The sequence below is a fragment of the Podarcis erhardii genome (assembly GCF_964252035.2).
Source record: "Podarcis erhardii genome assembly, chromosome: Z".
NCBI classification, from domain to species: domain Eukaryota; kingdom Metazoa; phylum Chordata; class Lepidosauria; order Squamata; family Lacertidae; genus Podarcis; species Podarcis erhardii.
The window spans coordinates 42,934,574-42,962,474 of record NC_138504.1 but is presented as its reverse complement, the minus strand read 5'-3'; the positions used below and the strand labels follow the sequence as shown (position 1 = coordinate 42,962,474).

Below are 27,901 nucleotides of genomic sequence, written 5' to 3'. Positions count from 1 at the left end.
ATTGCAGTCCAGAGCATTGCCTAGGTCAGGGGTCAGCAAACTTTTTCAGCAGGGGACCGGTCCACTGTCCCTCAGACCTTGTGGGGGGCTGGACTATATTTTGAAGGGGGGGGAATGAACAAATTCCTATGCCCCACAAGTAACCCAGAGATGCATTTTAAATAAAAGGACACATTCTACTCATGTAAAAACACACTGATTCCGGGACCATCCGCCAGCTGGTTTGAGAAGGTGATTGGGCCGGATCCAGCCCCCGGGCCTTAGTTTGCCTACCCATAGCCTAGGTCTTAGACCAGCGATGGCCAAACTTGGCCCTCCAGCTGTTTAGGGACTACAATTCCCATCATCCCTGACCACTGGTCCTGTTAGCTAGGGATGATGGGAGTTGTAGTCCCAAAGCAGCTGGAGGGCCAAGTTTGGCCATCACTGCCCTAGGCAGTAGCTACATGAGTGACCCTACCAATCCTGGCTACCCATTGGTTCTCCCTGAACCAGAAGGGTTATGAAGGCTGGAAATGTAATGAGATTGAAGGTACATTCTTTCACCTTTGGTGGACATGCCCAAGGATTAAGATATTCTGGGAGATGATTTATAATGAAATGAAAAAGGTATTCAAATATACCTTTCTGAAGAAACCAGAGGCCTTTCTCCTGGGCATGGTCGGCCAATTGGTGCCAAAGAAGGATAGAACATTTTTCATGTATGCAACAACAGCAGCAAGAGTACTCATCGCGAAGTATTGGAAGACACAAGATTTACCCACCCAGGAAGAATGGCAGATGAAGTTGATGGACTATATGGAACTGGCAGAAATGACTGGCAGAATCTGAGACCAGGGAGAAGAGTCGGTGGAAGAAGACTGCAAAAAGTTTAAAGATTATTTACGGAAATACTGTAAAATTAATGAATGTTAGAAAAATGTTGGAATGAAGTTATATGGCTTTAGTAGAAATGCTATAAGGAATTAAGTATAAACAGATTAATAGAGTATTAAAGGAAAAATAAGGTTAGAATGTGCTAAGATAATTATAGGATAGAAAACAGAGGAAGATGGAAAGGAATTGCTGAAACAATTAACAGAAGTGGAATACAAAAAGGGAGGTGTGCGGAGGTCGCGGAAATAAGTGAATGAAAGATAAGATACTGAAATTATTTGATGTGTTTTAAACTGTTTTTGTTTTGTTTTGTTAGTTTAATGTGTTAGTGTTATGTAGTGTTTTTGTATTGTATTGTATTGTTCTTCTTTTTTGTAGTGTTTAAATTGTTGGAAAAGTAATAAATATTATTTTTTAAAAAAACAAACCAGAAGGGTTATGAAGGCTTCCAGATGAAGCTGAAACTTTTTCTGAGCAACAGCACTTTCTACCCTGTGTTGGGTACTTTCTACCTATTACCTTATCTCTAAGCCCTCTAAAGGTCTTCACTTGTTTTGTGTTTTGTTTTGTTTGCCTGTTCAATCAGCATTTAAAGGACAGAGCAGCACTGTCAGAACTAAACTGGACAACTCTAAACAAATGGATTAAGCCTAAGCAAGTTTTGATTTAGTGCTCTGCTTAGGGATGGGTGGTAGAGGAGAGAATTTCAGTCCAGCTTGCATTTAAAGGCAAGTCTACCTAATTTGCTCTTTATGAAATGTTATGCAAACTGAAAACATAGCAGTCCCTTGAAATTCACACTTCTCCAAATTTGGCCAGGCAGTTTTCCAGCCAAGTAATGTTTACAAAAATACATCAAAATGCAGATGTATCAGAAGATAACATACAAAAGTGCAGTATTTTAGGGGAAATTGCTTGCAAAAATGTGTATATTAGGAAAAAATTAGCCCTAAAATGTTCATGAATTTTCATGAGGTATACACACACACACACACACACACACACACACACACACACGGAAATGTAGAACACTGAAATTAAGATTGGAAAAATAACAATCAAACAGATGCACCCATCCCTCCCAACCTTGGGTCAACAAGTTGCTTGGAGTGAACAGCCAGTCGAGTGGTTATCTGACCTTTACATACTTGTATTATCTAATTGAAGAAGTTATCTTGCCCAGGTATGGGGAACATTTTCCAGCCTGAGGACTGCATTCACTGATGGGAAACCTTTCAGGTTCCATGTTCCATTGATGGACGTGGCCAAAGGACTAAGTCAGTGGAGCAATGGATGTGATTCATATTTTTGACCAGTGGGCTACCTTTCAACCACAGAAAAGTCAGAAGGATCTATACACATGCACTCCTCTCTCAACCCTGGCAAGCGAGAGGAATTAACAGAATTCAGGGACACATTCCAAAGAGGCATAGCACTTGAGAAGAATGTGAGGCAGAGTCAGTGAGAGGTATGGCATGGTGAGAGTACTGAGGGCCAGATAGAGAGGACTGAAGAGCCACTTTTGGCTCCTGGGCCTGAGGTTGCCCACCCATGTTATAGCAAATCAATCAATTATTTATTGTGCTTCACTAAAGGCCATTATAAATTCAATTACAGATCCAGCAAGTCAATTGAAACCTGTTAAAAGAAATCCAGAGATATGGATTTACAGTCAGTCAAGTTAATGAATTGCCTGCACAGTCTACAGCATTGTCTTTTATATAGCTAGCATGAATACTTTTAGCAGCTTTAGCAAATAGGACTGTTTTGTATGTGACAAACAGATCACCGTCAGATAATAGCCAACATATTTTCACTTCAGGGTTCTGTCCCTGTAGTGGTGCCAGCATCTGTTCCAAAAATCTATTTCTGGGGTTTTGATAGAGCTAACAATTGAGTATATAATGGGGGAGATCTTCTACTTCACCTACCCCACAATTACAAAGTCTTAAATGCATTTTAGTACAAAGTCTTAAACATTTTTATATCTTCCATCTAAGGCATTGTTTGAAAACGGAGAGCTGTAAATTCAGTTCTCAGGAAGGCAAAAGTAAGTGACTGCAAGTATTGATCTCTGGTGTGGTTAGATTTCAGCAAATAGTACCAATGGGAGAATTTTGAGATGGGGTAGAGATAAATCTTGCTTGTTATTCTGTTTATGAATCCAGTCCCTGAGCAATCATTTAACCCCAGGGATTACAAAAATATCTCTTGTACACGTCTTGTACTAACTTGGCCCAAACACCCTTCTTCCATTGTTCCTCCAGGCATAGTCTAGGCAAGTAGCCCTCTGGCATATCCAGGACCCTTTTATAGTACAAAAAAGCAGCCATCTCTGCCCTAGCTTTTACAAACACGACACCTGTCTCAGTGCTAAGGAAGGTAGCTGGGGTATCTGGAGGTACCTTAGGAAGCTCCAGCAGATACCTTAGGAACTTATTCTGCCACACTTTCAGGTTATTATGATTGATCCCCCATATCTCAATACCATACTGCATTTGAGCAGTAAGAGGTACGGCCTGCTGAGAGTACTGAGGGCCTAATAGAGAGAACTGAAGAGCCACTTTTGGCTCCTGGGCCTGAGGTTGCCCACCCATATTATAGCCAACCACATGGCAATTCTCTCTTCTTTCTTTGCAGTTCTCACTCTTGTCAGAGGTCAGGGGAGTCATATCTCCTCAGGATCTTGACCGCTTTGACAATCTGGTCCTGAAGAGGGAGATCGAATTCATGAAGGCCCGGCAGCCCTCGGGGACAGGAACAGACTCCTACTCCTTGATGTCCTGCAGTGACACAGTCTCTTCCACTGGGAGTCATTTCACTTCTACCACAGTCAGTTCAGCTCGGGTAAGTGCCCTCTCCTCTCCTTCAGTGGTCTGATATGTGCCATGGTTGGATGTTTTCATGTCCTATCCCCTTTAGTTAACAAGATATAGCTGAAACTCAAACTAAACATTAAAGGTAAAGGGACCCCTGACCATTAGGTCCAGTAGTGGCCGACTCTGGGGTTGCGGCGCTCATCTCGCTTTACTGGCCGAGGGAGCCAGTGTACAGCTTCCGGGTCATGTGGCCAGCATGACTAAGCCGCCTCTGGCGAACCAGAGCAGCGCACGGAAACACTGTTTACCTTCCCACTGGAGTGGTGCCTGTTTATCTACTTGCACTTTGACATGCTTTTGAACTGCTAGGTTGGCAGGAGTGCTAGGTTGGCAGGAGAACTAAACATTACATATATGTAAATGTGTCTTTGAAGATGGCCTGTAACTCAGTGGTAAAGCATCTGTTTTGCAAGTAGAAAGTCCCAGGTACATTTCCTGGCACATCCAGATAGGGTTGGGAATGCTCCCAGTCAGAAACCCTGAAGAGCTTCTCTGCCAGTCAGTGTAAATAGGGCTGAGCTAGGTGGACCCATAGGCAAACTCAGGCAGTAGGGTCTCCAGTCAATGACTAACAAAGCCCTACTATAAAACTTAGCCAGTTGCTCCAGGACTTTGCTGAGACAACTTGGATGGTTGACATCAGTTACAGGAGCGCTGTTCATTGTCCTGAACCTGAGAAACATTGATCTCCTTTCAAAGTGCCTTTGCCTTTGGAACCGGAAACTACAGACCTCTCTGTATAAGATGGCTTCTTACGTCTTCAGGCTGCTGCTTATTAAAACACAAATTGCCAGCACAAGATGCCAAATCTAGACTGGTATCTTAGTAAGAGGGGGAGCACTGGAAGTTTTAATCCTTGGCTCCAGTTCCAGATTGTAGGCCCTGTGCATGCAATTTCCAGGGGGGAGATGCAAGCTCCAACTAATAAAAATCAGATATATGGGGCACCATCCAAATTGCAAGCCCCCCTCCCATACAGAATGAAACAACCTTACATTTAAAGGCACAGCTAGGTATCGTCTCCATCTGATTTGACTTTATGACATCATCACATAGCCAAATGAGATGCAGTGGCAGCCACCAATTTGGATAACTTTAAAGGGGGGTTAGACAAATTCATGGAGGAAAAGACTATCTAGGCTACTTGTCATTAAGAGTGTGTTCTACCTCCACCGTCAGAGGCACTCTGCCTCTGAATACCACTTGTGGGGAATCTCAAGTGTGGAGAATGTTCTTGGGTTCAGGACCTGCCTGTAGGCTTCCCTTTGGGAAATCTAGATGGCCTCTGTGAGAAGGAGATGCTGGACTTGATGGGCCTTTGGCAAGGCTCTTCTTGCATCCTTAGGTCCTTAGGGTCTTTTCTCCCTGACTTCTGCCTGTTAAAACTACACCCAATCATAGACTTTGCCGCTTTCTGTAGGGCTATGTGGGGAAACATAGCCTTATGCATGCTCAGCTGACCTCTTCACCTCTCCCCTCCTGCCAACCTTCCCCGCCCTCAGAGTCATTGCTATATAACATCTCAGAGACCTCGTCACATACACGACGTCTAATTAAGTTAGCATAATCACCTCTAAGCATGCAGCCTCACCGCCACAAAATTAATTTGCTGGCCATAAAACACCTTTTCATCATAAACGCATTAGCAGCCTTGGGAAATTGAAAACCTCTTTTAATAAATGGAGCTGATGATTCTGGTAGTTCAAAGGCAGGCATTGCCCAGGGGTGGAGGCTGGAGGAGGCTGGGAGTGTTGCCTGGAGATGGAATAGGAAACCACACTGCTGTGCTTTTTGAGGGCTAATTCTAGAAATATTATTAATTAATTTCTTGTTGTTGTTGTTGTTGTTGTTGTTGTTATACAGTTGATATGCCAACATGGCTTCTAAGCAGCTTACAGCTTTTTGTTCTGCCCTCACTCTGATTATTTAGAATAGGAGTGCGGCATCTTAGGCCCAGGTGATCACCTGTGGCCCTTAAGGCTTCTCTAGCTGAGGTCACCGGCCTTCTTCTGTACCCTCCTTGAGTGTTTTTGCCTGCCTGTAATCTGTCCTCTGATTATTCTTCCTGCTTGACTGGATGTGTGGGTGTAGAAACTAGCCCACTGTAAAAAAAAGGTAACATTTGCATTCAGTTCTCCTCCTACTTTTGCCTTTGGTACTGCCCAGCACTGGCATGTGGTCCCTGCAAAGTTGCACAGAAGGGAACGCCATGCTGGGTTGCTAATTGGTGCAGCAAAATGGGAGAGTGGCACTCTGCTCTTTAAAGCACTGTGCTGTCTGCCCGTAAGCAGCCAGGCCTGGTTCAAGGTGTTCATAATTCCCTAAATGGCTCATAGCCAGTGGAGGGTGGTTCATGAGGGAAAATGGGGCATTGGCCAACCAACCTCAACCATTCTCGGCCTGTCTGTCTTCTTACTTTTCCATCTCCGGCGTATTAAGCAGTTGGTCCCTTACCTTTCTCGCCCTGATCTTGCCACAGTGATCCATGCGACGGTCACCTCCAGGCTTGATTATTGTAACTCGCTCTATGCGGGGCTGCCCTTGAAGCTGACCCAGAAACTCCAGCGGGTGCAGAATGCCATGGCGAGGCTCCTTATGGGGTCCTTGCCACAGGATCACATTCACCCAGTGCTTTTCCAGCTGCATTGGCTCCTGGTGGAGTACAGAGTCAGGTTTAAGGTGCTGGTTTTGACCTTTAAAGCCCTATGCGGCCTAGGACCCACATACCTACAGGACCGCCTCTCCTGGTATGCCCCGCGGAGGACCTTAAGGTCCACAAATGACAACATTTTCGAGGTCCCAGGTCACAAGGTGGTTAGATTGGTCTCAACTAGGGCCAGGGCCTTTTCAGTACTGGCCCCAACTTGGTAGAACGCCCTGTCAGAAGAGACAGAAGAGACATTGGCACTGCGGGACTTGACATCTTTCCGCAGGGCCTGCAAGACAGAGCTGTTCTGCCTGGCCTTTGGTTTGGACTCAGTCTGACCCTTATGTTTCCCTCCCCTTACGGTTTTGATTTATGGGCTACTTTTAAAATGAGGCTGCATTTTAAATTGCATTTTAACCTGTATTTTAAATTGTGTTTTTCTTTTCTTTTCTTTTTCTCCCCCCCCCCCCCAATTATGTTTTTACTGTGATTTTATTGGTGTTAGCTGCCCTGAGCCCAGCTCTGGCCGGGGAGGGCGGGGTATAAATAAAATTTATTATTATTATTATTACTTTCATCCATGTAAGGCCGGGGGGGGGGACACACTGTCAGCACCCTCCTCCTTAACCTCAGTGTTGCCCTACGTAGAAGCAGGGAGCAGGATGGGGTAAAAGCTGGAATTAGTTGTCTCTGTCATTAGCTCTGGCGCCACCTGCTGTTCCAATGGGCACCAACCACCACTGCCCCAAGCCTAAGTATCTTCAGGAAAACACCCTCCAGTAGCAGCCAGCTCTGTCCTTAAGAAAGTAAACTATGCTGTGATCCTTGGATGAAGGGCAGTATAGAAATATAATAAATAATAATAAGATCAGCAAAGAAGGATCTTAAAACTAGGATTTGCAGCAATGACATGCACCGAAGGGCCTTCTGCATCAAATCACAGAATTGTACAGTTGTAAGGGACCCCTCATTCCTAAGCGGGTGGCACTGTGGGTTAAACCACAGAGCCTAGGGCTTGTCGATCAGAAGATCAGTGGTTCGAATCCCCACGGCGGGGTGAGCTCCCGTTGCTCGGTCCCTGCTCCTGCCAACCTAGCAGTCCGAAAGCACGTCAAAGTGCAAGTAGATCAATAGGTAAACGGCATTTCCGGCGGGAAGGTAAACGGCATTTCCGTGCGCTGCTCTGGTTCGACAGAAGTGGCTTAGTCATGCTGGCCACATGACCTGGAAGCTGTACGACGGCTCCCTCGGCCAATAAAGCGAGATGAGCGCCGCAACCCCAGAGTCGGTCACGACTGGACCTAATGGTCGGGGGTCCCTTTACCTTTACCTTTACCTTTACCTTTAAGGGACCCCTCAAGGGCCAACAAGTACAACCCCTCCACACACTGTGGTGCACATTAGGGGCTACAACTGTTTAAACAGTTTGACATGAGGGCTGTAGCTCAGCAATAGAACACCAGCTTTGCATGCAGAAGGTCGCAGGTTCAATCCTCAGGATCTCTAGGTAGGACTGGGAGGGGATCCTTGTCTAAGGCCCTGAACAGTAAAGTGAGGGTTTGTATTTATAATTGTTTTTAATTTTCTGAATGCTTTGATTTTGGGTTTGTTCCCTCCCCCCCCCCCATCTCTTTATGCATTATTTTTCTTTTGTCATGCATCACTCTGTTCTCCACTGGCGGACAAATGTTTCATAACAACAATTAATAATGTCAAATCACAATTAAAAACAACAAAACCCAGAAATGCAAAAGCAGCACTTAAAGCAGTTTTTAAATGGATACTGGGCGATATACACCATTGTTCAATCCTCTTTTTTCAAGAGCTCAGCTGGTACCATGGGTGTGTTTGAACACTGAACCTGAAGGATATATTGTTTGCTTATTTTACCCTCCTTCTAACATATTTCTCTTCTCCTATCCATTATTTTATCTTTTTTAAAATGGCCCCACCAGGAGCGACTCTTGTGGCTTATTGACCTCATGGAGGTAAGCAACTCTTAATGGGTGCTGGCTGGGGTTTGGTTCCTGTTAACAAGTCACAGGGGAAATGAGCTGGATGGGACTTAGCCAAAATACCTGCTTTTTCCAGCCTGAGGGCTACATTCCCATCTGGGCTACCTTCTGGGGTCCACGTGCCAGAGGTGGGCAAAGTAAGAGGCAAAAGGAAGTGGAGCAACAAATAAAACTTTTTACCTTTGCACAATAGTCTAGTTTCTACACACAGTCCACCTGGGCAAGCAGGAGACATCATTGGAGTTCGAGGACACCTTCCAGCCAGGCATGAACACTCTAAGGAGGGTATGATGCTGGGCCACTGAGGGGTATTTCCTGGGGAGAGGAGTTGTGGTATGGGGAAAGTCCTAAGGGCCAAATAGAGATGTTTGGAAGGCTGCAGTCAGCTCCTGATGCCCATCAAACCCTGTACCAAAATCATTTCTTTCTTTCCTTTCTTTTTTTTATATACTTTTATTTTCCTTTTAAAAAATACAAATAAATATAAACAACCAAAATTACAAAAGAAAAATTCTTAATAATAATGGAAAAAACTAAAAAACTACAAAAAATATTAAAGCACATGGCATAGAACATAAGCCATTATGGGAAAGAAAAAGGAAAGAAGAAAAAGGAAAGGAGGAGGAGGAGGAGGAGGAGAAAAAATGAAAAGAAAAGAAAAGAAAAGAAAGGGGGGAGAGAGAGAAAAAAGAGAAAAGAGAAAAGAAGAGGAAGATGAGCCAAAACACAAGAAGGTTCATCTATTGCACGCTTCTGTCAAGGTCACAACAGATCATTAGGTAAAGGTAAAGGTACCCCTGCCCGTTCGGGCCAATCTTGCCAGACTCTAGGGTTGTGCGCTTATCTCACTCTATAGGCCAGCGCTGTCCGCAGACACTTTCGGGTCACGTGGCCAGCGTGACAAGCTGCATCTGGCGAGCCAGCGCAGCACATAGAACGCCGTTTACCTTCCCGCTGGTAAGCGGTCCCTATTTATCTACTTGCACCCGGAGGTGCTTTTGAACTGCTAGGTTGGCAGGTGCTGGGACCGAACGACAGGAGCGCACCCCACCGCGGGGATTCGAACCGCCGACCATGCGATCGGCAAGTCCTATGCGCTGAGGTTTTACCCACAGTGCCACCTGCGTCCATAACAGATCATTATTCTTATCAATTCTCTCTATCTGCGTTCCATAGAATCCCTCATCTTGGTATCAGGGAGCATTTCCCTATGTAGTATCATTCTAAACGTAACCGGGTCTTTCCTGATGAACCCTTATCCCCTAGATAATTATTTAAACATTCCCAAAATCATTTCAATCAGTGGTTCCCAAACTCTTTTGGGCCACCATCCCCTTATGTCAAGGGCATTCCCCAGCCAAAGGAGTGCACCCAGCAGATATTGTCAAAGATAACATATACAGTCACTTCTACAGCTCTGGATACCTACACACCAATCTTGCAGCTAGGCCGCTGTTCCCAGGTCCACACTCTATGGAGCAGCTGTAGCAACTGGGGACCAGTCTTCCTCCACCTGTTTATGTAAAGGCTGTGTGCACATAGTCGGAGAATGCACCTGTGTGGCAACTTCCTCTGCTCATCCCTTTTCAATCCCCTCCTGGTTCTGGAAGACAGTGGCCTTCACCTGCCTCTTCTTCTCACCCATCCTGTGCTCTACCTAGGGCCGTCTTAAGCATATTCAGAGCTGTGATGCAAAGATCCCTCTGGCGCCCCACCCCCACCCCCGTTTCCCAGAGTTGTCATCCTTTCCCCAAACCTCTGCAGGGATCACTCTCCTCCCGTGGGGGCTTGGGAAGGAAGCTGCACACCCACCAGCCATATTGTTGGCGGGGTGCAGCTTCCATCCTAAGCCTCTGCGGGGCCTGGGAGGCAAATTGCACGCCCACCAGCCATATGGTTGACAGGGCGCAGCTGGCGGGTATGCAGGGAGGAAAGGGGAGGCTGCCGGCAAAGCTGCACAGCTCCCCCACTCGCTGGGGCGCCCCTGAGAGGCCAGCGCCCTGGCGCAATGTACCAGTGAACCCATTGGGAAAGACAGCTCTGTCTCTACCTTTCAGCTCTGAAAGCTTCCCCTGCCTTCAGCTCTTGCCTCCTGGCTGGCACAGGTCTTCACAAATCACTGCCCCCCTCTTCTGAGCCAGACTCCAGCCACCCTTCCCTTGGTGCACACTTGTCAGCATCTGCCCAGTTCCATAAACTCATCCCCAGTGCCCCCTACCCTGTAAAACGTGGTTTGCACAACCCAGTACAGAAGATAACGACACAATAACATTCAATACAGTAACAATTAACTGCACACTTATTAAAAATCCAGTTAATACTTGGTTTAATTAACTAGTTTGATAAAACTGGTGAGCTTGATCTAGCGATATCAGCTTTTCTGATAGCCATTTACACCTGCAGCACTCTACTGCCACCCCCTTCCCTCTTAACACTCCCTTAGGTATTCCCACTGCATTCCCACCCCCCAGGTATGCAACTTCCCACTATGGGAACCTTTGATCTAAATGCCAAATCACATCTGCAACTCAGCAGGTAAAATATGTTCAAGAACGTTTCCATGGCATATTTTATTGTGGCGTATGGAGCAACAAATAACATTTTTATCTTCACACAATAGGCTAGTTTGAGTGCTATCCTTCTAGTGCTATCAATCCCATTTCCTCTAAAATTGGTATTTCAGTAATTGTGTGGTTTACACAGATGACGGGGGTTGAAGGAAGTGACAAACAGCATATTGATCAGTTGAAATAGGAAGCTGCTTCCTTGATTCTTCCTCTCAGTGCCTGACCAATGCAAACCATCTGGCCAGGCCTGCTTTATCATCACCTCCCTGGCTAATAGCTTGTTTTTTTCTTTTTGGATCACAGGCTGGTCCTCTAAGTGGGAGGTTAATTGTGTGCTGAGATAATTGGAAGCAGCTATGCCTGGTCATAGCATTGCATTTATTGATAATTTGCTTAAAACAGAGCTGGCCTCAAAATGGGGGGCAGTGCCATAATGTTTATTTTATCTATTTTCCAGCTATGTAATGCAACACATGAGAGTGGTTGAACTATATCCACACACACATACTAGAGACTGCCACCCCTGCATGCAAGACCACCAGTGCTGCCTACCCCAACCCCTGTTGCCAAACCCCCTTCCTCTCCATTTACACTTTGCCCAACCTTTCATCCCCTCACAGCTCCTTCAACTTCACCCCCCCCCATATATTCTTTTTAGGAATTTAGGGAGCTGCCTCTGTTCAAATGGATCTTAGCCAGAAGCTGTTGAATATAGCAGAGCATATGCAGACTGTCCAAAAGCAGTCAGTTGCAGGCAGGATGAAGCAGGACCAAGACGATACTACCAGTAACTTGGTTACTTATAGGTTTATTATTTGCAGCAGAATCGCAAGTTACTATATACAGGATACAGACACGGATCTTAACTCTCTCACAGAACAAACTCCAACGAACTCTCAAACCACACACTGACCAACCGATTAACCAACCAACCAGGAAGGTCATGAGTCATCATGCCTATGTGGAGACCTTGACCAACAGCAGAGTTGTATCCAAGGTCCCATATCTCTAGGCAAAATAACTCCCTCTGCTCAGTCTTCTTGGCCTTTGGCCAACTCCTTAATCGCTTCTGTGGGAAGCTGCATCAAACAGCACGTAGTCAAAAATCCCAACAGCCTCACTGGTCCACCTAGCTCAGAATTGCTGACAGGTGGCTATCTCAGCTCCTGCTCCGAAACACATACGCAGAGGCTCTAATTTGTAAGTGAGACAGAGGTTCTTGTTCAGAGGTATACTTAGGGGTTGGCCCCCGCCAACGGCACAGGTCCAGGAGGGGTGCAAAAATCATGCCTTTTCACACTGGGTTGCAGTGGCTAGGAACCTGCTTCCCCGCATGCCCACACACTCCTCAGGCCTCTCTTCCACTGTTTTTATTCTTCTCCCAGCCTCCTAACCTGGGATTTTGTACCTTCCTCACCTCTTACACTGGGTTCTTCTCCAGTCTTCCAACACCTCCCTGTGTGTACAGTCCCCTCAGTAACCCAGAGTAGAGGATGCCAAAAAAGAAGAAGAAAAAGCAAAGTAAGGAAAGAAGAAGATAAAAATACTAAAAGAATGAAAAAAGAAAAGGAAGGAAAAGAGAGAGAGAAATAAAAAGGGATTCCAATTCTCCATCTGTCAGTTTTATATACAGTACAGTGGTACCTCGGGTTACAGACACTTCAGGTTACAGACTCCGCTAACCCTCACCCTACAGTTTGGTCTGTAATTGATCCACTTGGATGTAGAGTTCCATTCCAGACAGCCCCAAGCAGAAGAATGACATTTTAAGGAAATCCCCCAATGTTAATTGAACCAACAGGAGGTGTATACCTCATTTTTTCTGGTCCTTTTCCTCCTCAACAACACATCACCTTCAATAATTTTCTGACTGACGGCCCCACCAGTCCCTTGACTGCCAGAGAGACAAACTAGCTATTTGATGTTTGCTTTAAAAAAAAAAAAAAGTTCTAATCTTCCATTTCCCTTGATTCATTTTCAGCATTATTTTGACATTTGATAATGCCATTTGGGCTATAATTAGATTTAAAAGCTAGAGGGGGGACCTGTATACACCTGAGAAGGAACTGATTTGGTGACAGGGAAATAATTACCGTATTTTTCACTCTATAACACGCACCCAACCATAACACGCACGTAGTTTTTAGAGGAGAAAAACAAGGGGGGAAAATTATAAACGAAACAGTGGATGTACGATTTTTGTGGTTCATGCTGTGGCCACAGACATGTGATCTGACAGTGAGTTTGGAGTAGCCCAATGCAAAAATCCTGAGGATCCATGTGGATCCATGCTTTGTAACCACGTTTTTGCACCACTGCGGCCCCAGGCAACAGTGGGTGTGTGATTTTTTTTGGTGCAAGATGTAGCCATGGACATGCTATGTGATCTGATGGTGAATTGGGGTGACCCAGTGCAAAAATCCTGAGGATCCATGTCGATCCGTGCTTTGTAACCACGTTTTAAGTGGTGAGGGAAGGAAAAGCACTCAAGGGACAAGGAGCACGTGTGGGGTGTGTGGAGAAGGAGGCTGCTAATAATGAAGAAGAGGGGTATAAGAGGAGAAGGCTCCTCTCCTCTCCCACTTTGCTCCTTTAAAGCAAGCAGGCTCTGCTTTTCTCCCTGCTCATCCCCGGCTTAGCGAGCTGAAAAACTTTGCTGCTATGTAGCGAGCTGAGTGGGGAGGAGAGAGGGACAGAGAGCTTGCTTGCTTTAAACGAACCAACCGGACAGGAGCTGCTTACACTCGTGTAAGCGGCTCCTCTCCTCTCCCACTTTCCTCCTTTAAAGAAGCAGGCTCTCTGTCCCTCTCTCCTCCCCACTCAGCGGCTCTTCTCCCGCTTTGCTGTTTCAAAGCAAGCCACGGAGGAGGGAAGGAAGGGGAACCATGGATCCTTTGCTCACGACTGCAGCAGATCCCCCCCGCCACCCGTAGACATTCCCTCCATAACACACACAGACATTTCCCCTTACTTTCTAGGAGGAAAAAAGTGAGTGTTATGGTGCAAAAAATACGGTATGTAAAAATAGTGTTTGTGTGTGCAAGAAAGGGGGAGAGTGGCATTTTTTAAATTTAAAGATTTTCTTGGGTTACAAAAGTACACACATCGTCTCTAATTTCAGATCACAGAGTCCTTTCCACAGATCAGCTCTATTTAATGTGAGATGTCGAATATAGTATAAAGTTGGGGGGGAAGAGAGGTGAGGAAAGAGAGCGGGGAGGCAGAGAATGAGGGTAGTAAACTTTCATACTTTTGCATAGTGTGTGCAATGTTTTTGTGCCGGCATCATGTGGGTAGGTTTCTATTCATTCATTAATTTCCATTGGCTCTGAAGGAGATTGGGGGGGGCAGGGCATGGCTGTGTGCCTATAACTGACTGCAGAGTTTTGTTTGTTGTTCCATGCTTTCTGTAAGCCTTGGGTCACCAACATGAGGCCTGCAAGTACCGTATTCTTCACTCTATAAGACGCACCAGACCATAAGACGCGCCTAGTTTTTGGAGGAGGAAAACAAGAAAAAAAATATTCTGAATCTCAGAAGCCAGAACAGCAAGAGGGATGCTGTGCAACGAAAGCAGCGATTCCTCTTGCTGTTCTGGCTTCTGGGATAGCTGCGCAGCCTGCATTCTCTCCATAAGCCACACACACATTTCCCCTTACTTTTAAGGAGTCTTATAGAGCAAAAAATACGGTACATATGACTCCTGCAGGATCCCATCCCCCCCCCCCTGCTGAAATTAGGCCTGGAAGTATTTTTTGACCAGTAGATAGATTTCTTTCAATTCTAACAGTGGTACAAGTTTCAGGGTTAGTTACAGCCAGAGGTGCAGTGGTCCAGGGTCACTAGAGGGAGGGGCAAACACCCATTACTATTTCTGCAGCAGGGTCTCTGCCTCCAGCATCTTAGAACCACACAATCAGCATGAAAGGATAGCTTTTAAGGCACTGAGGAAAAAGTCTTCTTAACCTTTGTTCTGATTGGAACTGACTGATAAGGGTGAAATGAGCCAAGTCAACCACTGAAGCTACTAGGGTCACTCTGGAGAAGAAGACATGTAGTAAGAACATCAAGGAATCAGAGAATTGTAGAGTTGGGAGGGTCAACACATGGTCCCCCATCCAATTTGAGATGATAAAGCTTTGCAGATGTGCTAGTAGTTTTAGTCTTGCATCACTGAGGCAGAGGGGTTATTCTATATGTTCCAAAGCCAATCATTTAGAAACACTGAAAATAGAAGTGGCTTCATTTTCAAGAGAACTGTGTGCAAATTCTTCTATGCACAATGGAACTTCAAGGGAAACATAACTTAAGTCACCCCAAAAGAAGATATTGGAGCATGCCAAGCAATTTGCCCATGTACGCACAAAAAAATATTATTATTAATTTTTTTAATCCTTTTTATTGAGTTATAACAGACAAAAACAACATACATTCCAACAAACATACAAAATACACAACCGAGGGAAAAAAAGAGAAAAGAAAAAGAAAACATAAAAGTACGCACAAAAAAATATTAGAGTCAGCACATGGAAATCTGTATTGATCATTGTGATGCATGCCTAATGATTATATAATCCTATAAGTGGGTGTAGTTATGACTTTGATGAAGGGACTTTGCACTTCAGAATTAGCCACTACACTACTAGTTACACCAGAGGAGAGGAAGAGTTGCAGTAACTGTGTGGTGCCTACAGAAGTTTTTCTGGTTTGCAAAGGTATCACAGGCCCCCAAAAGGATGGCAAGACCTGCTGCATGCAACCCAGAGAACCTTGTTTAAAAGAGAGGTGTATGATTTATTTATCTCCTGGTATGCCCCGCAGAGGACCTTAAGGTCCATGAATAAGCATAGTTTAGAGGTCCCGGCCCTAAGGAAGTCAGACTATCCTCCACCAGGGCCAGGGCCTTTTCAGTGATGGCTCCAACCTAATGGAATGCTCTGTTCCATGAGACTAGGGCCCTGCAGGATTCAACCTCCTTCTGTCGGGCCTGTAAGTCAGAGCTATTCCACCTGGCCTTTAATTTGAATTCAGCCTGATCTTTTATTTCCCTTCTCTTCCCTCCCCCTCCCCTTTTATGAAGATCACCTGCTCTGAGACCCCACAGCTAATTCTCCCCTGGCCTCCTCGCTGGCCCAAGTAGGACCAATTCAGCCAGCTAGCCCTGGGGATTATCTAGTGCTTATTAGATGGATTTCCCCTAAATTGATTTCTGAACTTTGAATTTTATTGTTATTCATGTTTTTATACTGTATTTTATGCTGCTTTTACAATTAAGTATGGATTTCTGAAAAATAAGTCATGTCAGACTAACCTGATCTCGTTTTTTGACAAAATTACAAGCCTGGTAGATGAAGGGAACGCAGTGGATGTAGCCTACCTTGATTTCAGCAAGGCATTTGACAAGGTGCCCCATGATATTCTTGTAAAGAAGCTGGTAAAATGCGGTCTTGACTATGCTACCACTCAGTGGATTTGTAACTGGCTGACTGACCGAACCCAAAGGGTGCTCATCAATGGTTCCTCTTCATCCTGGAGAAGAGTGACTAGTGGGGTGCCACAGGGTTCTGTCTTGGGCCCGGTCTTATTCAACATCTTTATCAACGACTTGGATGATGGACTCAAGGGCATCCTGATCAAATTTGCAGATGACACCAAACTGGGAGGGGTGGCTAACACCCCAGAGGACAGGATCACACTTCAAAACGACCTTGACAGATTAGAGAACTGGGCCAAAACAAACAAGATGAATTTTAACAGGGAGAAATGTAAAGTATTGCACTTGGGCAAAAAAAATGAGAGGCACAAATACAAGATGGGTGACACCTGGCTTGAGAGCAGTACATGTGAAAAGGATCTAGGACTCTTGGTTGACCACAAACTTGACATGAGCCAACAGTGTGACGCGGCAGCTAAAAAAGCTAATGCAATTCTGGGCTGCATCAATAGGAGTATAGCATCTAGATCAAGGGAAGTAATAGTGCCACTGTATTCTGCTCTGGTCAGACCTCACCTGGAGTACTGTGTCCAGTTCTGGGCACCACAGTTCAAGAAGGACACTGACAAACTGGAACGTGTCCAGAGGAGGGCAACCAAAATGGTCAAAGGCCTGGAAATGATGCCTTATGAAGAACGGCTAAGGGAGCTGGGCATGTTTAGCCTGGAGAAGAGGAGGTTAAGGGGTGATATGATAGCCATGTTCAAATATATAAAAGGATGTCACATAGAGGAGGGAGAAAGGTTGTTTTCTGCTGCTCCAGAGAAGCGGACACGGAGCAATGGTTCCAAACTACAAGAAAGAAGATTCCACCTAAACATTAGGAAGAACTTCCTGACAGTAAGAGCTGTTTGACAGTGGAATTTGCTGCCAAGGAGTGTGGTGGAGTCTCCTTCTTTGGAGGTCTTTAAGCAGAGGCTTGACAACCATATGTCAGGAGTGCTCTGATGGTGTTTCCTGCTTGGCAGGGGGTTGGACTCGATGGTCCTTGTGGTCTCTTCCAACTCTATGATTCTATGATTCTAAGTGTTTTAAATTTGTTGTTAGCTGCCCTGAGCCCGGTTTTTGAACCGGGAAGGGCAGGGTATAAATAAAAAAATACTATTTTATTATTATTATATTTATTTATTTATTACAAAATAAAAATAGGACCTTTATCTTCCTCCTTTGTGGCTAGAATACGTCAGACTTGGAAGGGAGCAGAAACGGAAGTCAAAGCAACATCAATGCCCTGCCTGACATCTCACTGGTAAGGCATGTTCTCATCCAACCCACCACCTACCATCCTCAACCTTTACTTGCCCACAGTAATGCTGCCTCTCTATCAGGACCAGGACACATATCCAGGGTGCCACGCAATATGCAGCAAACATGCACTTTCTTGGCGTGAAGATATTAATCTAATTGGCAGCTGATTTTCATGATCACACCTTATGCCAGGCTTCCTAATTGGCCACCATCTGGCATATATCCTACTGTTCTATTGCTCTACAATACATTTGTCTTGAAATGTGAACAGCTTGAGTCTTTTTTGCTGGAAAAGCTTGATTTTGAGCAATTAGCAGAGGATACTAATCCCTATGGAATGGGGTAGGGGGTGAGTGAGGCAGAGCCTTACTTTGATTATATCTGCAGCTCAGCTTCCATAACTATGGCCCAGCAATCCTAACTCCCCAGGGTCATAGTCATACATTTATTTTTTATTTTTTATCATTCCAAGATTCCCTGGAGTTCTTTCTGCCCATCTCTCTTTGCATAAGGTGACCTGAAAAATTACAGGTACGGTATATCTTGGTTAGGGATGAAGGGAAAGCTCAAATCAGTACACATCTGAAGCTAAATCTGTGAAATTCACACTTACCCGAACTGAAACGTAACCATCCTTCAAAAATTACACTTTTCTGAATTGTGTGATGCAGTTCTCCCAAAACAATGTGTACAAAAATGTAGGGTCAAGTATGCATAAAAACACACATCTTAGTGAAAGTAAAATATAAGAATGCGTTATATTAGGGGGAATTGCTTGCAAAAATATGAACACGAGTCAAAAATGCAAACAAAATGAGTTTGTTGAGCTAAATTTGCACTGAGATGCTGGTGTTTTTCATGGGAGATGTTTAAAAATAATAATCACAAATTGCTGCAGAAAGTGAAGAACTGAATTCTAGATTGGAAAAATGAGAAACCGAGAGGACCAAAAGTGACAGATCCTTCTACTCCTAATCTAGGTATTTATTGCTGACACCTAGAAATGCAAGGTTTCTAGAAGTCCAGCTTTAGCCCACTGAATCTTTCATATGAGAATGGCTTAAGTGTACACTGTAATTTTGCAACAGAGGAGGATGGGAGAAAACAGGTTTACACTGCCTCCAGTCACACACAGAGAGGGGGGGAGAGAGAGATTAATCTACCTCCCATTAGCTGCTCTGCCCACCACTCCACCAGCTCCAGTGGTTACCAGCCAGGGGTGCCAACTTGAATAAAATATTGCAGGGGCCCAGGTAAGTCCCACCCCACATAACTGACCACATGAATGTGGTGCACACACACCATTTGAATGGCAGTGCCCAGAAACTGGGGGGGGGGCTGGCCCCCTCAAACATTTTATTGGGGGGTGAAGCCCCCACAGCCCCTAGGAGTTGGCTCCTATGTTACCAGCTGCCACTGATGCTGAGTATTTATTAAAGTGGACATTGGGTAAATGTAGGAATGGCACAGGTCTAATATTGCATGGATGCCCCACTTGTGGTTTGCAACTAAAATAAGAACCACTGGTTGTATCCAATTCAGTTCATTGAAATGATTGAATCTCAGTTTGGCCCCATCTGCACTTAGAGCCACTTTAAATAGTCACGGCTGGAAACTGCAGTTTCTTAAGGGAACTGAGAGTTTGTAGGCTACCTCCTTTCCCATTCCTAGAATGGTTGAAGAAGAGGAGGAGGAGGAGGAGGAGGAGGAGGAGGAGGAGGAGTTGTTGTTGTTTGGATTTGATATCCCACTTTATCACTCCCCTTAAGGAGTCTCAAAGTGGCTAACAATCTCCTTTCCCTTCCTCCCCCACAACAAACACCCTGTGAAGTGAGTGGGGCTGAGAGACTTCAAAGAAGTGTGAGTGGCCCAAGGTCACCCAGCAGCTGCATGTGGAGGATCAATCACTCTTCCCAGGGAACTCTGAGAACTGTAGCTATGCAAAGGGAGTAGAGGTCTCCTAACAGCTCTCAGCACCATTAACAAACTACTGTTCTCAGGATTCTTCGGGGGAAGCCATGCCTATTTATAGTGGCTTGATACTGCTTTCATTATATAGTGCAGTGTCCATCAATTTCAGTGAATCTACTGAGTAGGGTTGCAACCCAAGCACAAAACATAGCAGCAAGGCATATATATGCTTAAAAAGCTATAAATAAAAATATTGACATAAATTGCACTAATCAGGGTGCTAAAAAGAAATCTGCCATGAGTGGCCTAGGAATCCTGGAGCAAACATGAGTTTTTAAACCATGGCAGAAGCACCCAAAAGTTGGTGCCTGACTCATCTCCAAGGTGAGTAGGTGCCACCACAGATGAGTCTCCTTCCTATACCATCATAAGGTGAACTTCTACAAGCCATGCAGTTAACAATGCCCTTCTATTCATGGTTCAGCCCTCAACATTTGAGATGAAGTTTATTATATTCACTTCTGTTCTGGTTGGATACTTCTCATTGCCATAGCATCCATCTCCTCTCCACTGAGATATTATAATTTCAAGGTACACCTGGAAGTGGACTGCTTTCCTTTGTCCTTGTCCATTTGGACTCCTCAGATAGAAAGTCACTCAGGCAGAGCAAGGTAGTGGAATGGAATAATTCAAGGCTCGTTCTGCAACACCAGACACAATCCCTGCCATGATCTGCCTGGGACAGAGGATACGATACGATACAATAATTTTTATTGTCATTGTCCCATACAGAACAACGAAATTAAGATGGAGGTGGATTATGCTGTTGACATCGCAGCATTCACCTGATATTTATTTATTCACTTCCATTTATGGATCAATTCCCATGAAATATCTTAAAGTGATTTCACAACAAAAACAACAGCAGTGAATATATATATACATATAGAAGTTCATATATTAAAACAATGATAGAGTGCTTTTAAAAATTCACAAAAAATATTTTTTTAAAAAAAGTTAAATTAAAAAATTAAACACAGCCAGTTTTACTTTTACTTTAAAGAAAATTTTATGAAAATTATATACATATGGTATTTAATGCCAAATAAATTGGCAAAGATGTATAAGACTGTTGCAGATAAATGCTGGAAGTGTAAACATAAGGAAGGGGTATTGTTTCATATATGGTGAACGTGTGTAAAGACTTTTGGGAAATGATACATAATGAGATGAAAAATATATTTAAATTGGCTATTCCTCAAAAGTCTGAGGCTTTTCTCCAAGGGATAATTGGGTCAGAGGTCCCAAAGAAGATGGTTAAATTATTTATGTATGCAACAACAACAGCACAGAATCTTATATGCACAGAACTGGAAAGAAGAGAAAAGTCCAGTGAAAGAAGACTGCCTCCTAAAATAAATGGAGTATGCAGAACTGGCAAAGTTAATGGTGAAAATAAGAGATCAACACAAATGGGAAACCTTATTATTATTATTATTATTAGAGAAATATAAGCAAATGAAATTGTAGACAGGATTTGAAATTTGAGTACTGCGAAGTGACAATATATGAAATAGACTATTGCGTAATACAGGAACAAGTATTAGGTGAAGTGTGTGATATTATGCAGTACACAAAAGGGATGGGTATAAAAACAGAATGGAAAGGAACGTAGGAAGTCATATGTGTAAGAAAACACATATGGAAACATAAGGAAATACATAAGAAAAATGTGTAACAAATTTGAAGTTTAAATTAATTGGTTAATTTATGAAAAATTAATCAAAATCTTAATTTAAAAATCACGAACACTTTCATGGTTAAAAACAGTTTCAAACTCAATACAGATACGAGCTGGGATGAAAATCTCCACTTAGAAAGGTTCATTGGGAAACAGAGATCTTCAACAGGTACCAAAAACACAATAGAGACATTGCCTCTCCACTGTGCCACCGCTCTAACAGGTCCAATTCCAACCACTATGACATGGACCTCCTGATGAGATGGTTTCTGCAGGATATATAAGTTATGAAACTACCTTTTAGATACCTTGGTCCAAAGCTATTCACCAGGATCAGCACCATGAGTAGGAGCAAGTTGGGGGGTGTTCTCCAAAGTAGGAGCCAGGAAAATGTTTTTTGTTTTGGAGGGTATTCCACATTTGGGGTGCCACAATACAATAGACCCTGATTCTGTTTGGTGTCCTCCCCAAGCAAACACTGCATAACATCTACTTTTGAGGAATGACACACTTGCCCAACTTTCCAAGTTTTGGAGAGTGGGCCTCTGAGAGCTAGAAACCTACAGCAGGGCCTCGTTAGATCATCTCAATGTATAGGGCAGATTTCTACAGGAAACACAGCCTAGTCCAGTGTATATACTTCAAATAGCAGAAGATGATAAGGCATAGGGCATAGCTCAATAGAAGAGGCCCTGCAGGCAGTATCTTGATCTCTCAATCAGTCTCCTATTTTAACAGTGGTGTTGTTTTAATGGGATTGTGGGGGTTTTGCCTATTTAATCATGGATGCTTCATATTTTAATGTTTCTGTCACTGGTTTTCCTCCACCATTGGCTTAGAAGCCTCTTTGGGTGAATAAATTTGGTACATGATGATAACAGATGGACCAGTGGTCTGAAAATACAGTTGCACTTGTTCACCAGAAGTTTGATAGTGGCTGTTTATCAGAGGCAGGTATGGTACCACCATTGTTTACCACCATCTAAAAAGGGTTGTTGTTTTGTCTCTGTGGTCTAATCAGGATGATGTTTCCTCCTTCCCTGAGGAGCCTCCAGCCTTCAAGCCTCCTCCTCCTCCCTCTCAAATGACAGAAGACCCCTCTGCCCCCCAGGACAGGACCTCAGCAAACAACACCCTCAAGCGGCCCTCTTCAGAATCTTCCCAGTCAGGCCTGTTCTTTGTGGCACCCCGGAACCCCACACCACCATCCAGCCTCTCTGAGAAGGATACAGGCAGCATTGCCTCCTCCTCCACAGAGGACTCCACCTCCAGCGCCATCTATGCTTCTGTCTCTCCTGCCACCCATTCCTCCCGGAGGCCCCTGGATGCCCACTTGTTGCTGGTCAACCAACACCTGATTGGGCCCTTCCCTCGGGTCCAATCACCAACACGGCTGAAGAACCCTTCTCCTGAGAGAGCAACACAAATCAGCACCCTTCTAAACCCCAGTGCACCATCCCCTCCTCCTCCACCACCTCCATCCCATCCTGCTCCTCCGCCTCCCAGCGAGAAGGGAGGTGGGGAAGCTGGCACTGCACAGCACTTTATCATGGTGGAAGTTCATCAGCCCAACAGTGAACCAGATGTGAATGAAGTGAGGTCTTTGCCCCAGGCCAGAGGTGAGGATTTCTTCTCTTAGTGGACTGGTTAATGATGGGCATGTTCTGTTCTTTAATGCGTTTATAACCTGCTTTTTGCCAGGCATTTGAGGAGGGTCTCAAACACCAGTTAAAACATCAGTGGGGTACCATTTGCAGTCCAAGTGCCACATTTCCTTCCTGGCAGAGGAACGGGGGCCGGGGGGAGCACACCGCCCCTGGCACCACTGGGGAGAGGGGTACCATCGTGGCTGCCCCCCGGGCATTCGCCACGCACTGGGCACCATGTTCCCGCAGGTGGCATGCCATGCTCCCAGGACGCACGCCAGGCCCCCTTGGGCAGTGTGCCATGCCCCTGGGGCACACGCCACACCCCCAGGATGCACACCAGCCACACCCCTGCCTGCTCCCCGATGCTGGAGCATGCAGCTTCACCACTGTCCTGGCCACCTACCTTCCAGGGGCTGCATGCCAGGGGTGAGCAGGGACCACAGGCAAAACTGGGCAAAACAAGGGGTGTAACTTTTACCTTTTTTCCTCATAACAATCCTGTTAGGTAGGTTAGGCTGAGAGCTTGTAATTGGCTCACGGTGATAGCTCAGTGGGTAAAGCATAATAATATCAGGGTTGTGCGTTTGAGCTTCATGTTGAACTAAATATTCCTCTGTTGCAGGGGGGTTGGACTACAGGACCCTCACGGTCCCTTCCAGCTCTACAATTTATGATTCTATTATTTCATGTAAACTTTACAAGGAAGCTGGGATTTGAACCTGATTATCTGAGTGTGTTACAGTGTACGTTGGGTAGGCAGGCAGGGCAGGGGCAACACAGAGCTCACACCATGCCCCTTGGTATCAAGACTGGAATGCTAAAAGCAGGTAACCTCTTGAAATTTCTGGATGGCACAAAACACCACAACTTGATTTTTGTGTGTTTCATTGTGGATGGGGTATCACACACACATATGAAATCAAACAATTAAATACACTTAATGGAAACTAATTAGCTTCAGAATGGATCAGAGCAGCAGAAACATGAAGGGGGGATATTGGGGTGACAAAACTCCCCACTGAAGAGGGCCACCTTGTCTTGGTAGCTAAGAGCCAATGTGCCCTTCTGAAAACTCTACATATTCAAAGGGAAGGGCCACAATCCAGTGGTAGAGCATATTTGCTTTCCACGCAGAACGTTCCTGCATCTCCTATCATCTCCCAAGAGGGGCTGGAAAAGGCTTCAGACTAAAACCATGGAGAGTTGCTGCCAGTCAGTGTAGACCATACTAAACTAGATAGAACCAATGACCTGACTTAGTTACATACCCTCCAAGTGTCCCTGTTTTCCAAGGATGGGCCCAGAATGACAAAAGCTTCGCTGTGTCTCTCCATGGCTGCTGCTTCTGCCAACCTCCTCCCTTGGGCAGCTCATACCAGCTGTTGGAGAACAGAGGAGGAGAGCCTGCCACTGTCCCATGTGACAAACCACTTCTGAGGGGCAGGCAGAGGGCAGGAAGAAAGGCAGAGCAGAGTGGAGTGCAAAGAGTCTTGATTTTTTTTAATTAAAAAAGTACTTTGTGTGTGTGCATCTAATCTTGCCCCTTCCTAAACTTTATTTATTGGTGTATGTTTTTCTTTTTGTAAATTTACCAAAGAATAAAATGAAATCAGGATTATCCTGATAGGAAATGATTGGGGGGGGGGGAGAAGGTTAAGGAGGGTCGGGGGGGGGAGTGAGAAATGTCCCTATTTTCATCTGAGTAATGCTGGAGGGTATGCGGTTGTAATGCCGCATAATATTCCTAATTTGAAGGCTCTGCCCAATCTCCTCTTAATCAGAGATCAGCACCACTACTTGTAAGGGAAAATCCACTAATTAGCATAGGACTCTAATAATGAGGACTCCAGAGCGAAACTTCTCAGATAAAGTCTCCAGTCTCCCCCGCCCCCCATTGAACCTTGCAAGTACATTTATAGCTGTGACTTTGCTTCCCTCTTGTGATACTGTTTGCTAAACTACATGCATTTGTTCCTTCTTTTTATAGATTTTTCCCTTTCCTGTTAAGACTGTTGTTATTCCTTTGTTTTCTGCAGCTCTAATATCAGGAGGGGGGGGGGGGTTCTCAAGATCTGTAGGGCATCTTAAAGCGACAGAGGCCATAGTTCACCAATTAATTTTCATTTATTCATTTAGCAATATATTAAATCATCAAACCTTCTAATCAGGTGACATGAAATGTACATTAAAGTTACCTACAAAATCAGAAGCTAACAATAAGTTAGCCAAAAAGAAAATATTCAAAATAAAATCAGGAGTTTTAAAATTAATGTTAAAATGCACGTTAGGTTTACATGTCTGGGCAAGTTTGCTTAAACAACAACACCCAAAAAGCTTTTAGCAGATGCTGAAAATGGAGATGCCTAATGGCAATGGATAGGAAGTTCCAAAGTGGAGATACCACTGCAGTGAAGAAGTGATTCCTTGCAAGTGTGGAATGGACATTAGATGATACTTGTGCCAGTGCCAGTTCTGCAGACTGAAGAAGTCCAGTGGGCACTGGCAGAGGAAGAGGAGTGCGGGGGAAGTGCACCGCCCCAGTCAGCGCAATCCCGGTGGGGTGCCATTGTGGCTGCCCCCCCCCCGCCTGCAGGGTGCCACACCCCCAGGACACATGCCATGCTCCTGTGGGCGGCACGCCATGCCCCCAGGACACGCACCAGCCCTACCCCACCTACTCTTTACCCCCCTGGTGCTCTGCCACTGCCAGTGGGCATAAATATGGGGTTAGGTGATCCAGCAAGTAAACTGGTCCCAAACTGTTAAGGGTTTTCTGCAGTCCAATCCAGAAGTAAGAGCAGCAAGATGTAAAACTGCCACCCATCAGCTGGTGAGTGGAGGAAGAAATAGTGTCCAAAAAGAGTGGCACCCACAACAAATGAAAAGATGCCCATAAGGCTTTAAAAGGTTGTCAGATATTGCTATAGACTTCAGAGCTTATCCAGTGCTGTGTTTAATGTGTTTGGGTTATCCAGGCCCCTCCAGACTGGTGCTTGATTGGGGGCACAGTGTACAGCAGCATATCCTTGACACAATGATAGCGTCTTAGTGGCAGGCTTATTCGGCTTCAGTTTGTTCCATGATTCATCCCCGGTGCTGTCCGGAAGGGAACTGTAGCACAGTGAACATGGGACAGACAAGCAAGAATAAACCAGAACATTTGTGCCATAACACGGTAAAGGATTTCAGCAGGAAATTATGGGTTGCATGATCACCCCAAAACATTTGCCCAATGGCTGCCCACAACAAATACTGGAAACAGTAGATTGCCCCTCATGGAACGACAGTTCCCACCACACTTATCAAACTACAGTTTCCAGTGTTTTGGGGGGAAGCAATGTGCTATAAATGTGCTTCCAATGTTTTGTGTGGCCTAATTAGATCAGGGCTCCTTACAAATTCCACCTCCGACAGTCAGCCTGATTCCTCTCCTCTGGCGCTTTCTTAACAGCCTTTCTCCCATTGTCATCTGCCGCAGCCTCGACACTCTCTCAGCTTTCGGACAGTGGGCAGACCCTCAGTGAGGACAGCGGTGTGGACATCGGGGACACAGAGCTCAGCGCCAAAGACAGGAGCCGGCCACAGGGTCCCATAAAAAGCAAGAGCCCGCAGGAAGCACCACTGAAGGCTGACGGGCCCTTAGAGGCAGGCCCCAAGCCGGTAAGACATCACTGGGTACCAGCCATGGGAAACAAAAGCAACATGAGGTCAGTCCTAAGCCACTATCAAAGAACCAGGTGAAGGGTTTCCCAGTGGCTGATTCCCAGCAGACGATTTTTAAAAGTGCATGTGTTGAAAATGAATCAGAGTGAGGCATTCGTTTTTGCAGTCCTGGTCTGGAGACAGATGATAGAGGGAATAACAATGTTGATGATGATGCATAGGTTTTGATCATTCTGAGCACTACGCATGGTTGGTGTGCTGCCATCCTTAACAACAGCACTATATGTTGTTGTTGTTGTTGTTTAGTCGTTTAGTCGTGTCCGACTCTTCGTGACCCCATGGACCAGAGCACGCCAGGCACTCCTGTCTTCCACTGCCTCCCGCAGTTTGGTCAAACTCATGCTGGTAGCTTCGAGAACACTATCCAACCATCTCGTCCTCTGCCATCCCCTTCTCCCTGTGCCCTCCATCTTTCCCAACATCAGGGTCTTTTCCAGGGAGGCTTCTCTTCTCATGAGGTGGCCAAAGTATTGGAGCCTCAGCTTCAGGATCTGTCCTTCCAGTGAGCATTCAGGGCTGATTTCCTTCAGAATGGAGAGGTTTGATCTTCTTGAAGTCCATGGGACTCTCAAGAGTCTCCTCCAGCACCATAATTCAAAAGCATCAATTCTTCGGCGATCAGCATTATATGGTGGTGTTTATCTATCCTGGCCTTTCCTGTATAGAGGTTGGGGTTACATATATGCCCCTGTCCTTGTTCTTAATTTAGATACCACTTCCCATGAGGCATCCCAACATAACCAACAATATAACAGAAACGTTGATAAAACAGTTGCATATATAAAAGTAGCTGAAGCAATGCCAATTGAAGACTATTCCACAAGAGGGCAGCATAGCTCATGCTTTCTAAAAGGAGAAATTCTTTAGATTCAGGGGTCAGCAAACTTTTTCAGCAGGGGGCCGGTCCACTGACCCTCAGACCTTGTGGGGGGCCCAGACTATATTTTGGAAAAAAAAATATGAATGAATTCCTATACCCCATAAATAACCCAGAGATGCATTTTAAATAAAAGCACACATTCTACTCATGTAAAAACACGCTGATTCCTGGACCATCTGCGGGCCAGATTTAGAAGGCGATTGGGCTGGATCTGGCCCCAGGGCCTTAGTTTGCCTGTCCATGATTTAGAACTTCTGAAAGTTCTAAAAGG

General features: G+C 45.0%; 1 protein-coding gene across 3 annotated transcripts in view; it reads left to right on the top strand.

Annotated features, from left to right (window-relative positions):
• The window catches only part of WHRN (whirlin), a 126,244-nt gene that overhangs the window by 95,784 nt on the left and 2,559 nt on the right, over positions 1-27,901 (top strand). Inside the window, exons 7-11 of one of the 3 annotated variants that reach the window (XM_081847523.1) lie at positions 3,517-3,723; positions 8,358-8,390; positions 17,656-17,727; positions 22,400-22,997; positions 26,479-26,687. In XM_081847523.1, coding sequence (XP_081703649.1) covers positions 3,517-3,723; positions 8,358-8,390; positions 17,656-17,727; positions 22,400-22,997; positions 26,479-26,687 — 1,119 coding nt within the window. The remainder of the gene's footprint in view (positions 1-3,516; positions 3,724-8,357; positions 8,391-17,655; positions 17,728-22,399; positions 22,998-26,478; positions 26,688-27,901) is intronic. The other 2 variants (XM_081847524.1, XM_081847525.1) reach the window with 2 other exon arrangements.